This window comes from Leptopilina heterotoma, unplaced genomic scaffold, assembly GCF_015476425.1.
Source record: "Leptopilina heterotoma isolate Lh14 unplaced genomic scaffold, ASM1547642v1 Lhet_134, whole genome shotgun sequence".
In the NCBI taxonomy this organism is placed as follows: domain Eukaryota; kingdom Metazoa; phylum Arthropoda; class Insecta; order Hymenoptera; family Figitidae; genus Leptopilina; species Leptopilina heterotoma.
In genome coordinates, this window is record NW_025110853.1 from 3,279,630 (window position 1) to 3,295,363 (window position 15,734).

A 15,734-nucleotide genomic window follows, 5' to 3' on the forward strand; every position below is an offset into this window, starting at 1 on the left:
TATTTAATTTTAATTTTACTATTAATTTTGATTATTTTATTATAAAATTTTGTTTCTAATTTTCTAATTTAAATATATATATATATATATATATATATATATATATTTTCCATAAAGTAAAAATTATTTCCTTTAATAACTGTTATTACAAAAAAAATCAGAAACCTATTTTTTATTATTCATTATATTCAATTTATTGAAGATCTGAATAAAAATGTTTCTTTCATTTCGATGAAATTATAAACTTTTGCGAAAAGTTATAAAACTCCTTCTCTTTCTTTCTTTTTGATGGAATAAAAAAAATATTCATGAACAATATATTTAAAAGCGTAGATAAAAGCATAGTGGATAAGAGGTTTTTAAATTAAACAAAGAACAAAAGTTAGAATTCAATATTATTCACAGAAGAATATCTTTTTTTTAGAAGGATATAACATTGATTTTCTCATATATATATATAATAATATATCTCTCTCTGAATAACAAATTGATTCATTTACATTCAATATTAGACTCTATTACATTAATAAATTATTTCATATTAAAATAAAAAGACAAAGAATTGTAAAATAATTATCCTTTTCAGAGATTTGAATTTAATATTGATATTATATGTACGTTTATACAATTGTCAATGCACACGAATTGCGCGCGGTGTTTCATGGGCCTTTATTTCGACTTTTGGAATATTAAGCCGTTGAAATACATCTAATGTGTCTTCGACAAATTTATCCATCATTAAATTTGTATGTTTTGGTGTTGGCGCGAGTCGCAATTTTTCTTCTCCCTTGGCAACAGTTGGATAATTTATAGCTTGTACGTAATGTCCTTTTTCTCGTATCAAGGCATCTGCTATTTGCGAGCACAAAAGTGGATCTCCGATCTTAAAAGGAAAAACAAGTTAAACATTTTATTCAATTATTATTCTTTAAATACATTCAAATTTATTGCGGAAAATAACAAGAAAAGTAATTAGATAAAATTACTAATTAAATTCCAGACCAATTTTATATAGTAATTTATAGTTCATATGCAACAGTATTTTTTAAGTTAATTATGTTTTTAATTATAGGTAGTACAAATTTTATAATACTGTTATAGTAATTTAATAGTAATTTTACAGTTATTTTTATTATACCTAATATTATAGTAATTTCATAATTTTACAGTAATTCTATATAGTAATATTATATATATATTTAAGTGCTTTCAAAAATTATTAAAATTTTTCACAAGAATTCAATTATTTTCCAATTATTAATGACATTGTACATGAAAGAATTAAAGTGTTTTCAAAAATTTTAATAAAATTCTTTTCAAACATTTTAATAAAATTTTTATTTTGAAATAATTCAATTGTTTTCAATAGAAATTTAATCGAATTTTTCGAAGGAATACATTTTTTTAAACAAAGGAATCATTCTCATATTACGTCACAGACTTAGGGGACCTGTGGATTTTATTAAATTCTTTAAAAAATAATTAAAATTTTACTTTATTTAAATTGTATTGTAAGAAATTCATAGAAATTTTTGAAATTAATAATTTAAAAGTATAATTAGTTAATAAGTTAATAAGTGAATTATTTCAATTTTGAATCTGAAATTATTAAAAAATTGAAAATGATATTTAAAAATAAAATATTTTATAATTTAAATAATAATAATAATAATAAATTTATTAACATTTGCTAGCTATTTATAAGAAACAAAAATTCATTTCGACTTTTTAAAATTTTCCTGTTATGAAAAGAAAAGTTAATTGGAATTTTCTTGCTTTTCTGTGTTTTTTGCTTCCTCGTGAGGAAGCTTTGTAGTCGTTTAATTTACAAAATTTTTAAAAATCCTTTTAACAAATTTTCTTCTATATAGGACTATGTTATATAAGACCCTGAACAATTGTCCGGATGTATGTATGGATGTGTGTGTGTGTATCCCGATTTTTGTGAACGCGATAACTCGAAGAGGTTTTAACGAATTTGGCTAAAATTTACCAGGTATATTTATCATAAAAATATCTCGAAATGGATTGATAAACTTTAAAAAATTCTCAGAAAAAAATTTTTTTTTCAAAAATTTTTTTTTAAGTTGGTTATTGAAGTTAATATATAATAAAATCTTATTCTTTGCATCAAGACGAATCGATTGATATATAAAAAGTATAAATTGTATGAGAATTTACAGAGTTAATCACAATTAAAGCTGAAAAATTCGCATTTTTATCAAAAAATGAGTTCTTTCCGCAAAATTATGTTGCCATATAAGAAAATCTTACTCATTTGTTTCTAAAATCTTATTCTTTGCACCAAGACGGATCGATTGGTATATATAAAGTATATATATTGTATATTTAAATTTATATAACTAAAACCAATTATAGACAAAAAATTTGCATTTTTAATAAAAATTCATTTTTTATTAAAAATCATGAACAAAAAGTTTTGAACGTTCAAATGAACGAAATATTTGTTAAAAATATTTTCATAGATTATTGATTACAATTCAAATTAAAAACTCAAATTTTACATTTAGAAACATTATAATTAATTTGCTTAATAGTGACGCAAAATTATAGTAATAAAAATTTAATTTGAAGAAGAAATAAATAAATTTCGTTCATTTGAACGTTCAAAACTTTAACCTCCTTAAAAATCATGTTGCTGTACAATAAAAAGTTATTATTTATTGGAAAATAATTCAAAAATCTTATTCTTTGCATCAAGACGAATCGATTGATGTATGTAAAGTATATATTCTATTGAAAATTATAGAATTAATTACAATCAAATTTGAAAAATTCACTTTTTTACTAAAAATTTTTTGTTTATTTAGATTCATATTACTGTATAAGAAAATTTTATTCTTTCTATTAAGACGAATGCACTTTATTTTATAAATGTTAAATTGTATTAAAAATGATTTAAAAATGAAATATATTTATCGTTAATTTTTTTGCTGATCGTAAAGAGGAAGCAAAATGTTCATGTAATGAACATCTGGATTTACAACTTGTTTTAAATGCTTTGTATATTTTTTTTATTATGGATAATTAATAAATGATTGAATTTATAAACTGTTTTAACTAAAAACTAACAAAAGGAGTAATGGTAATTTTTTTAATGTTTTGTTTATTTTTATTTTCTTTCCTTTTACTTTTTGTGTATTTTAAAAGAATTTTTTTCGCGCATATTTTATTATTCCTTGTTTTATTTATTTCTTACCTATTCTTTTGCATAATTACTTTCAACAATTTACATTTCTTGGCAAAAACAAATTTACATACAGTAAATTTCATTTCACATTATTTAGGTCATTATTTTATTTTGCATAGGACTACACAAAAATTAGACAAAAATGATGTTCTTTTATTCTCTAAAATTTCGATTTCTAATTTTTATGAAACTTTTTTTTTAACGTGGATAAAGTTCACAACGTTGATAATCTAACGATTGAAAGAAAAACAATAATTTCTACTCGAAAACCGTATTGTTTACAAAGTTTCATTTATTTTTGAATTAGTGTCGAAGTTACAAAAAGTTTTTAGCCAAAAATTTAAAAAGAATAATGTTTACTCTATTAAATCGTTGATTATAAACGTTGTGAACTTCACCTACGTTTATTTCTAATTAAAAGAAATGTTTGTTAATTTTAATTATTTTCGAATAAAAATAAATTATTAAATTATTATTGCAGGGAAAATCAAGAATTTATGAGACTCAAGTCCACAATGTTTTTAAAAACGAAAAATCAAAAAAGAAGGTTCCAGTCTATTTTTTATAAATTTAAAATTTAAAGTTTGTATTTAGTCTGAAGAAAAGTATTAAATTTAAAAACTTATAGGAAAATCGACTGAGACCCAAAAATAATGTATTTTCTGCGAGGTTCTTTATCTCTAATTTTCATGGGCGTAAATTTTTGAGAAATTAATTATTACAAAAGACAATTACGTAAAATTAACAGAAATTTGAAGTCAAAATAAAATAAATCTTTGCATTATTTTCGCGTTTTTGTTTTAAAGAACGTTGCAAACTTCAGTCTCATAATGTTTCTAAAGTTTTGAAAGTTCAAATGAACGAAATTTAAATATATATTAAAAGAAATATATTTCTTTTTCAAAATCGAATTTTATTCTAATAATATTTAATCACCCAATAAAAATAATTTATAAAATTTCAAACTATTTAATTTACATTTTTTATTTTTATTGTGATCAATAATTATTTGAAAATCTATATCTATATTAATAATAGTTATTTAATTTTTCTTTTTCAAATATTTTCAATTTTAAAATTAATTTCATACATAAAAATCATTGAATTCTTGCGAATAATAAAATTTTACATTTTACAAAATTAATTGAATTATTTTGAAGAATTTTATCACAATTTTTGAAAATAATTGAATGTTTTGAAAGAATTTTATTAGAAATTTTGAAAATAATAAATTGGATTCAATCGAAACTTTTATTAAAACGTTTAAAATAATTAAATTTTTTTATAAATTTTATCAAAACTGTTGAAAATATTTGAATTTTATTTAATATTTTTAAAAACAATTGTATTCTTTCGAGTAATTTTTTTAAAATTGTATTAAATATGATTGAATTCCTTTGAAGAATTTTATTATTTATAAAAATTATTGAATTAATTGTTTCCAAGAATTTATTTAAAGTTTAAAAAATAATTGAATTGTTTCGAAAAATTTTATTAACTATTGGAAAAAATTTAATTGAAATTTATTAATAAAAATTTTGGAATATAGTTGAATTCTGTAAAAAGAAATTTAATTTTTTAAGAATTTTATTAAAAAATTGACATAATTAATTTTCTATAAACAAATTGTACCATTTTCTAATTTTTATAGAATATAATGTAATATTTTAAAGAAATTTCTTAAAAATTTTGAAAATAAATTTTGAATTTTTAAAATAAATTTTATAGAGAATTTTAAAAATAATTGAATTGTTTCAATAAATTTATTCAAATTTTAGAAAATAATTAAATTCTTTCGTGAAAATTTATTAAAATTAAATAATTAAATATTATTGCGAAGAATGATATTAAAGTTTTTGAAAATAAATAGGTATAAGTAAACATAAATTTAAATTTGAAAATAAAAAATTTTGTAATTTGCATAATAATAATAAATTGAATATCACATTCCGCGCGTAACATTTGCTAGCATTTAATAATGAAAAGATATTTCGTTCATTTCAACGTTCAAAATTTTTTCAAATAAACATCGTTATTTTTATACTCCTTTTAAGTAGTATCTATTTAAAGAAATAAATTACAAAATAAATTACAAAAATTATTAATAAAAACGACACATTCGGACAACAATGTTACTGTTTATTTTTTAAAAGTCCAACGTTTCGAGTTAATTAATAAACTCCTCTTCAGGGACATATTAAAAACATAAAATATGTATTATTTTAAAAAAATGGAAAGTCAAATAAATAAATTATCATGTGACAACTTTTAAGTCTGTCACATTCAAATAGTCAGACTACACTTAAAAGTTGTCACATGATAATTTATTTATTTTTTGACTTTCCATTTTTTTTAAAAAATGGTTAATATTTTTAAATTGTATGCTTTTTTATTATGTGTTTTTTTAAAATAATTTTTTTTGTTTTTAATATGTCCCTGAAGAGGAGTTTATGATTTAACTCGAAACGTTGGACTTTTAAAAAATAAAAAGTAACATTGTTGTCCGAATGTGTCGTTTTTATTAATAATTGAATTATTCTCGGACGTTAAATTTCTATAAAAATTACAAAAATTAATTCTGAAATAAGTAAATGTTTAATTTGAATTATTTTTCTTCCTTTTTTAGTAATTTTTTTAATAATATTTAAAAGGGGAAAAAATTCCGTTCATTTGGATTTTTAGAACTTTGGAAAAATTGAAAAATACTTTTAAAGAATTTTTGTGAGGAAAACTTCTGTACTCACTTTTATTGGAATGATATGTGAGGATGATGGTTCCAATGGAAGACCGGCAGAATAAAGATTCGACTTCATGTAAGCAACGTTTGCTTGATGTGCCGATCTCAAGGCGCGACCTTCATCCGAGGCCAAAATTTCCACCGATTTCAACGCTCCATACAAAACGGTTGGTGGCAATGAAGTTGTGAAGATAAATCCCGATGCGTAACTTCTCACCATGTCAATTAATTTGGCATTGCCAACAATGTATCCGCCGACATTGCCGAACGCCTTGCCCAATGTTCCCGAGATGATATCCATTTTGTCCAGCACCCAATCTCGCTCACCAACGCCAGCACCAGAATACCCATAAAGCCCAACGGCGTGCACCTCGTCGACAAATGTTAAGGCCCCGTATTTATGAGCGACGTCACACAGTTTCTCCAAGGGACATATGTCGCCCGTCATGGAATGTACAGTTTCAAATGCCACAATTTTAGGCAAATTCCTATCGACCTGCGATAATAATTCCTCAAGATGGTCAACGTCATTGTGCCGAAATATGTGCTTCGGCACACCACTATTCCGTATTCCCTGAATCATTGACGCATGATTGCCGGCATCCGAATATATATGACAGTTTGGAAGACTCTTGGCTAATGTAAATAATGTGGAATCATTTGCCACATAACAGGAAGTAAATAACAGGCCCGCTTCCTTTTTATGAAGTGTCGCCAATCGTTTTTCAAGCATCTCGTGTCCCATTGAATTGCCAGAGATATTTCGTGTTCCACCGGCGCCAGCACCGAATTTATCAAGAGCTTGTCTCACGGAATTTATAACCGCCGGATGACGTGACATTCCAAGATAATCGTTTGAACACCAAACGGTGATTGGTTTTTCACCCCAGGAATACTCCATTGCACTTGGAAATTCCTGAGCGAGACGATTCACCTTTTTGAAGATTCTGAAAAAGAAGAATTTAGTTTTTATTCAGTTTTATTTTTAATCAATACACCTAACTATACAGTGGAAACTAAATATTCTGTTAGGCAATAGACCAACATTTTCATTTTTTAAATTGAATTCGTTCAAAGAATTTTATTAAAATACTGAAAATAATTATTTAATGGGTAAGTCCACTGACTTTCGTCTGAGAGTCGTTGCGACCATATTTTTAAAAAATCTAATTTTCATATATGTGAAACTCGATGATTTTCTGAGTTCATTAATCATAATATTATGTTATAAATTTTATTTCGTTTAATAATATTAATTATCAAAAGTAGGTGGTTCACGATGTGATTTCGTAACCTTAAATTTTTCAACGTTTTAAAAGACGTTATTATTCAAAAACTATTAAATATAAGGGGTTGGTACTTACCACAAATATAAATCTTTCCATTCTGCACGTTCTAACGACCAAGATGAACTAAAAATTCTATTATTTGTGGACGAAAATTGATTTTAAAAATTTTTTTATCCAAAAAAATTACACTTTTTGTATCACTTACAACTTTTTTGTCGGACCTCAAAAAAATTTGGGGTTTTGCAAATATTTCTTTAAGAACATAATTTATCTTCCATTGAAATTTGGCGAAGGTGTTTTTCTTCGTTTTCGAAATAATAATTATAAAAAATTTTGTATGCAAAAAGGTTAATTCTAAGACTTGAAGTTGATATTGACACTAAAATAACAATGCTTGTTGTTTATTTCAAGCATTATAATTAACCTTTTTGAACAAAATTTTTTATAATTATTATTTTGAGAACGAAGAAAAACACCTTCGTCAAATTTCAATAGAAGATAAATTATGTTCTTAAAGAAATATTTGCAAAACCCCAAATTTTTTTGAGGTCCGACAGAAAAGTTGTAAGTGAAACAAAAAGTGTAATTTTTTTGGATAAAAAAATTTTTAAAATCAATTTTCGTCCACAAATAATAGAATTTTTAGTTCATTTTGGTCATTAGAACGTGCAGAATGGAAAGATTTATATTTGTGGTAAGTACCAACCCCTAATATTTAATAGTTTTTGAATAATAACGTCTTTTAAAAAGTTGCAAAATTTAAGGTTACGAAATCACATCGTGAACAACCTATTTTTGATAATGAATATTATTAAACGAAATAAAATTTGTAACATAATATTATGATTAATGAAATCAGAAAATCATCGAGATTCACATATATGAAAATTAGAATTTTTTAAAATATGGTCGCAACGACTCTCAGACGAAAGTCAATGGACTGACCCTAATTAATTCAAAGAATTTCTTTAATTTTTTTAATCGCGCTAGTTTTACGCGAATTATTTTCTAAAATTTTAATAAATCCTTCTAAACAATTCCATTATTTTTTTAAATAGTAAAATCTTTACAAAAATTCACTTATTTTCAAAACAATTTTAATTGAATTCCTCTGAAGAATTCAATTTTTAAAAAAAATTTTAACACATTTCGAAAAAATTCAATTATTTCCAAAAACTTTAATAACTTCTTTGAAACAATTCAACTATTTTTATAAATACTAAAATTCTTTCCAAGAATTAAATTATTTTTAATCCAATTTAAATGAAATTACACAAAAGAATTTAATTATTTTCAAAAATTTCCATAATATTCAATTTCGACAAGAATTTAAAATTCTCTAAATTTTTAAATAGGTATATTCGTCAAAAAAAAAATAAAAGCGAATTCAATTATTTTCAAAAAATAATAAAATTTGCAATATAATTTTAATAAAATTCTTCTTCACAAAATTCAATTGCTTTCAAAATTTTCAATTAAAATTATTAAAGAAACTTCATTAGTGTAAAAAAAAATTCAAAGAAATTCATCAAAAGAATTTAATTACGATTTTTAAAAATTTTAATACAATTCTTCGCGAGAATTCGTTTCTTTTCATAAATAATAAAATTCTTTGAAGGAATTCTATTATTATCAAATTTTTTGATAAAATTCTTTGCAACAATTCGATGATTTTCAATACATTAATTTTAAAATTGAAAATATTTGAAAAGAAAAATTATAAAAAAGTTAAGAAACAAAAAAGCAAACAACAGATAACTTCAAACTGCGAACAGATTACCGAAACATGTACTTTATTATTATTAATTTTAATAAATAATTTATATTAATAATCGTTATATTCCTATAAACTGTGAACAGTTTAAAGTTATAGTTGTTCTTGATAGCTTTTTTCTTTCTTAATTTTCTTGATAAGTTTTCTTTTTACATAAGATTTAAAATTTTTAAATTAATGTATTAAAAATAAATATATTATAGCATCCAGCCCCTCAATTCAATTCTTTCTAAAAATTTTGTAAAAATTGTATTGAAAATAATTGAATTCCTGCGACGAATTCTGTTATTTATGAAAATAATTATTGAATTTATGCGAAGAATTTTAATTAAATTTTTGAAAATAATTGAATTGTTTTCAAGAATTTCTTTAAATTTTTTCTTTAAATAATGGAGTTTTTTTTTAATAACGTTAATTGAAAATTTTTGAAAAATAATTTATTTTTGAGAAAAATTTCTTTAAAGATTTAAAAATAATAGTGTTTGTTCATAATTGCAAAAAAAATTTGATTATTAAATTCTTGCGAAGAATTCTATTGAAATTTTTATAAAAAATTTAATTCTTTCGAAAAACTTTATTAAAATTTTCAAAAATAATTGAATTCTTATAAAAAATGTTTTCAATACTTTTGTATTAATAATTTAATTCTTTTAACAAATTTTATTAAAATTGTGTTGAAAATAATTAAATTCTTGAGAAGAATTATTGTAAAGTTAGAAAATGAAAAAAGAATCTGGTTTGAAGAAAATAAAAAAAGGGTTTCAAAAGTTTTTTTTTTTATTTTCTCGAAAGAATATTATTATTCCACTTTCATGTTTACCTACTTTATTGAAAAAAATCTCAGCTTTCGAATAAAAATTATAAAAAATTTTTAATACTTCTATTGAAAAATTATTTTACTCACTTGAACGTTCAGAATTTTTTGTGCATTAATTTTCTAACAAATTGAATTTTGTATTTTTTGAGAATGTACTTATTTGTCTTAATGTCATTTGAATTATTTTAAAGACAATTTTACCTCTTGTAATTTAAATATCTATTGTTAGTAATGTAATAATTTTCTCAAAAAATATGTCATAGTTATGAAAAATCTTTATTAATTTTTCAATATCATCTTTTTAAAAAATTATCATATTCTTAACAAACATAATTATATTCTGATTGCAAGTGATACCTTTTTAATTTAAGGCCGAAAACATTAAAAGTATTTCAATTATTATTTCCATTTGTTGTATTTTAGAATAATTATTTTCCGAATTTTAATAAATTTATTATAAGTCTTTTAGAACAAAAATTTTAATTAATATATTTTACAAAATAAACAATTTATTGTAATAAAAATAGCGTTCGAACAATTCGCTTCGTTAGTATATTATACTTGTGCTTTTAATTAACTTTTTGTTTTTTAAATATTCATTGTTTTCAAAAAAAAAAACCATATGTTGTATTAAAATGTCCCTAAAATTTTTAACGCTCAAATGAACAAAACATTTTTTTTATTCAGATTTTTTTAAAATTACTACACTGAAATGAGAAACAATGTTAATTAACAAATTAAATATTTACTTAGATAGAAATGAATTTTTTTAATACAAAAAATAATATTTTGTAATAAAATTCAAAATGAAAAGAGGAATAAAAATTTTATCGTTTATTTGAACATTATTCGATACTTTAGGAACATTAAAAATATATTAAAGTACTGTTTTCACAATTTTCTTTATTAAAAAAATTGATTTTGAAAATATTTTTGATGAAAAATATGGTAATTTTTGGGAAACTTGAGGTTCACAATATGATTTTAAAGTTCTGAACGTTCAAATGAACGAAATTTATTTATTTCTTCTTTAAATTAAATTTTGACTACAAAAATTTTGCGTCTATCAAAAAAATTAATTATTTAAAGTTTCTAAATGTAAATTTTCAGTTCTTAATTTTAATTTAAATCGGTGATATTTCTGAAAAAATTTTTTATAAAAAATATTTCGTTCAACTCGATTTTTTAAATTTTATTACAATAAACAATTCTTAAAAAATTGTTTAACAATTTAATGTTGTAATATTTTTACAATATTTTTGAACTATAAGTAAAAATAATTATTTTTTGACATTTTTAAATACAAAAATATTTAAAAAATAGAGTTGCATTCCGACAGGTTCGACTGAATATGAATATTACCTATAAGAGTGATCCTTTTTCTTCTTCATTATTTGCTCGTGAAAAAATTTTTCATATTGAAAATTATTTTCCTCCGCAGGTGGCGAGGCGACGTTGATGATGTCCTCCTCCATCGCTGGATTCGCCTCCTTCACGACCTTAGGCTCATTCGAAAGAAAGGGACATTTATTGCCAATGCTTTCAGGAACTTGAGCATTTTCAGAAGCCGTGTTAATCATTCTCGACATCACTGGACAATGTTGAGGAAAATTCATCACAACCGAAGCTCCATAATTTCGAATGTAATTGGGCGATAAACGAGCTAAAAATGGACAAGGCATTGTTCCTGAAAAAGGATTTAGTTATTAGTAATATTTTATTCCAAGGAAAGAAATATTTTACATTTTTTTCTTTTGTCATCTTTTTGAGATTCGAACGTTAAAATGAAAGTCGATTTTTTTATTTTTCGTTAAAATTTGAATTTTGTTAGAAAATTGTTCATTTAGAAAACTAATTCCTTTCTGTAAGTTTTTAATTTATTTATTTTTAAAATTTTATTCTATTAATTTTTTTTCTATTTGACAGAATTTTGCCCAAGGAAATTCTTGAATAGAATTCAAATTCTGATTTTTTGATCCAAATAGAATTTAGTTTTTATTTTCATTTCATAAATAAAATTTTGAACGTTAAAATCGACAAAACGAATTTTTTGACGTCCAATATTTATTAATGTTTATTAATATTGGGCTAATACTAATATTATTATTTCTACTTCAAAATTAAATTTTTTGAATAATAATTTTGTATTACTGTCAAAAAATTAATTTTTAAAGTTTCTAAATGCAAAAATTAAATTTTCAATTTTTATTGAAAACAATTTTATAAAAAATACTAGTAAAATTTTTATAAAATTTTTTTTTTTTCAAAAATTTTAATAAAATTCTTGGCAAGAATTACATTATTTTCATTACAATTTGAATAAAATTTCTTGATAAAATTCAATCATTTTTACAAATTTTAATAAGACTTCCTCAAATGGATGCAATTATTTTCCCAAAGTTTTGATAAAATTCTTTAGAAGAATTCAATTATTTTCAGTAAAATGTTAATTAAATTCCTCGAAAGAATTATCTTTAAATCAATAAAAGTTATATATTTAAAAATACAATTTTTTTATTATATTTTATTTTATTATTTTCATAATAAAGTGTTTCGCAGAAATTCAATATTATTTTCAGTAACTAAAATTTTAATAAAATTTCTCGAAAGAATTTAATTATTTTCAAAAATTTTAATAAAATTCGTCTCAAGAATTGAATTATTTATGTTCCTAAAGTTTCGAACGTTCAAATGAACGATAACCTTGTTTAAATTTTTAATATTTTTCTTTTTTATATAATGATTTTGAAAAATTTTGAAATAGAAAACAAAATTTCGTTCATTTGAATTTTCAAAACTTTATAGAAAAATAATTATTTTCATTAGTTATAAAATTCTTCAGAGGAATTTAATTATTTTCAAAAGAATTTTAATAAAATTCCTTGAAAAAATTAAATTATTTTCAAAAATTTTTATAAAATTCTTTGTAAATTCCTTGAGAGAATTTAATTATTTTCCAAAGTTAGGTATAAAAATTAGAATAAAATTTTTTCAATAAAAATGAATCACCTTTTAAAATTAAAAAATCTACTGAATTGAAAAATACTTTAAATGAACATTTACGTTAGTTTTTAAGTATTAAAAGTTCTAAAAGTAGTTTTCAATTATATTGTATAGTTTTTAATTATGAAAACAATAGTTTGTGAGAAAAATCAAATTAAAAGAAGTAAAAAATATCGTCGTTCATTGTTCGAAACTTTTGGGACATAAGTTTTTTTCAATTTTCAAAAACTGATCCTAAACTGAAAATACTTTTACAAAATTATCGATAACTTTTCTTTTACTGATATCAATAAGACCCGGTGAAATATTTGAATTCGGATAAAAAACAAATGCGTATTTAGTTAAGATACCTTATCGAATAATTTTTTTTTCGGAAATATTTTTCTTTTGAACGTTCAAATTAACCTTCTCTACTAAATATTACATTAAAATTCAAAATTGCATGAAATTACATCAAAACTCAAATTGTATGAAAATACATTAAAACAATATGACTTTTGACACTTGGGGATAGAAAGATATTTTTAATTTTAAACAGCGAACAATTTTTCCAATTTCTTGTATTTTTTCCTTTCCTTTGAGTTTTAATCCAAATTTACTCCAAATATTTAAATTTGGATTAAAACTCAAAGGAAAGGGAAAAATACAAAAAATTGGAAAAATTGTTCGCTGTTTAAAATTAAAAATATCTTTCTATCCCCAAGTGTCAAAAGTCATGTGAGCATGTATATACACTTTCGGATATCTTTTTTTGTAAAAGTTATATAACGTATGATAAACGTCAGTAATGATGATAAAGCAACAATTGCCATATTCTTCCCTGTTCTCCAACTTTTTTTTTCAATAGAATAATTGCATAAAAAATGATTGAACATAAATGTTGCATGAACATAAATTCATATCGTTCACTGAATAATTTATACGTTTCTCATTCAAGTGATAAATGTTAAGTTACTACTCTAAATTTTGTAGTTTATTTGCGATTAAGTGAACAATATCAATATTTCATGCGACTGAACAACCCTTTACAGCTGATGACCTATCTTTCTCTATACACCCACCCACACCCACCCCTTTTAGTTTCTATTTATTTTATTCTTTTCATTTTCAATTCGAAAGTATCAAAACAGTTTCATAATATTAAAGTGAACGTAGCAAGAAAAAAAAAGAGAAAGTTAAATCTGTTGAGAAATATTAATGTTTATTTTATAATATTTTTAATTTGAAAAATATTATTGTTCATGAATATGACTTACTTTTTGCAGATGACGTCGAGTAACGATGACTGCTGTTACGAATACACTGGCGAATCAGCTGTAATGATGATTATAATAATATAATACTTATATGGGACTTGTTTGCAATGATGAAAGATGAAGAAATTCAAGTGGAATATATTCAACCATTCACTGTAAAGGTTTCTCTGTGACTAGATAACCTACAGAGAGAGAATTGTTGGAAAGACAGTGAGAGTAATAATGATTTACTGTTCAACCTGAAAACATCGAATTCATCCTTGCGCTACTTCAGATTTCTGAATTTTATTTCATTTTACTTTATTTTACTCTATAGGGTCTCATTATGTTTATTTCTTGATTCAACAATATTCTTAAGTGCCTTTCGCATTAATCTCTCTTAATATATCCCATCGAGAGTCATTTGAAAATTTTCAATTTTTTTTCGGATTTATTGCCGCAGGTACCTACTTTATGAAAATTATTTCTTTTTTTCCTTTTTTAATAAATTAATAAATGATAGGTAAAAGAATACTATTTAAATAATAGTAATAATTAAAACTTTTAATTAGTATGAAGTATTTTTTATCAATTGTACGTAGAAAAATATTCTCAGAAATTAATTAAAATAATTGTTTCTTTTCTTTTTGTGTTTGCAGGATAGAGTATAAAAATTTTCTAGATTTTAAATATCTAAATAATACGGATCTAGTTTTTTTTTATCTTTATTTATGGAAATTTAATATTGTGCAACTAGTGAATGCTAATGAGGAGTAAACAATGTTTATATCCGGTTTATAATTCTTTTATATAATTTGCTATTTTCATAGAATATCTTTAAATATAAAAGAAAAATATAATTTATCATTTCAAAAATTTCATAGTCTTTAAAATTGAAAAACTCAATTTTTTATATTTTCATTACACGAGAAGATGTTATTTAATAATAAAAACATAAATATTCAGGGAAAAGTTCGTTTGTCATATATAATGATAAATAATAAATATTACAAAAAATAATAAATAGTTTATTTTCTATAGTCTTCAAAATTGAAAAGTTTATCTTTATTCTCATCACATACGAGAAGCTAATATTTAATAAAAAAAATTTAAATACTCAGGGAAAAGTCAATTTTATAATACACAATAATAAAAAATAATAAATAGTTTATTCACTTTGAAGAAAATTTGTTTAGTCTAAATAAATATTTATTTGGTCTGTATTCAGAACAGATAGTTTCATTATTTCGGACAAATGTACATATTTTTCATCACCTGTTGATCTTAAAATTTAAAACTTCACTAGTTGATAACAATTTGAATTGTTTGAATTATTTGAAAATAAATTGTTTAATTTTCCACTTTAAAAAGTACAATGACGGAAAAAATATTCTTAAATTTTAAATGTCTAACGCACGAATATATTGTCAATTAAAAAATAATAATTCGACTTACCAATGAAAATGATTGTACTGAATGGACAGACATTTTACAATTTGTTATACACGTTTCGTTTAAAATCCCAATACTAACTAACGTTGCTTTTTACAATTATCTACTTTGATCATGAATATATATAAATATTGAACATAAATGGGGGAATTTGACATTTACGCGGAATCATCATGAATAAACGTCAATAGTCGTTTCTTTTTTCTTTAAAAAAAT

General features: G+C 22.4%; 2 protein-coding genes across 3 annotated transcripts in view; one reads left to right on the forward strand and one right to left on the reverse strand.

Annotated features, from left to right (window-relative positions):
- Positions 1–378: 378 nt before the first annotated feature.
- On the reverse strand, positions 379–15,601 carry LOC122513086 (5-aminolevulinate synthase, erythroid-specific, mitochondrial). The gene is made up of 5 exons (XM_043629324.1): positions 15,522–15,601; positions 14,088–14,145; positions 11,191–11,515; positions 5,956–6,895; positions 379–883 (listed from the first exon to the last, which is right to left on the reverse strand). Exons 1-5 carry the CDS (start codon positions 15,552–15,554, stop codon positions 632–634), a joined length of 1,608 nt encoding a protein of 535 aa, XP_043485259.1. The 5' UTR covers positions 15,555–15,601; the 3' UTR covers positions 379–631.
- LOC122513087 overlaps positions 14,377–15,734 on the forward strand; it is a 35,433-nt gene continuing 34,075 nt past the window's right edge. For both annotated transcript variants that reach the window (XM_043629327.1, XM_043629328.1), the window contains exon 1: positions 14,377–14,529. The gene's annotated coding sequence lies outside the window, so the exon portion shown is untranslated. The remainder of the gene's footprint in view (positions 14,530–15,734) is intronic.

Excerpts from the sequence above, each read along its gene's own strand:
- LOC122513086 (XM_043629324.1), bottom strand. The coding sequence starts at position 15,554 with ATGTCTGTCCATTCAGTACAATCATTTTCATTG. Across the intron at positions 14,146-15,521 it reads CAGTACAATCATTTTCATTG|CTGATTCGCCAGTGTATTCG; the intron begins GTAAGTCGAATT and ends TCATCATTACAG. Across the intron at positions 884-5,955 it reads CACATATCATTCCAATAAAA|ATCGGAGATCCACTTTTGTG; the intron begins GTGAGTACAGAA and ends TTTCCTTTTAAG.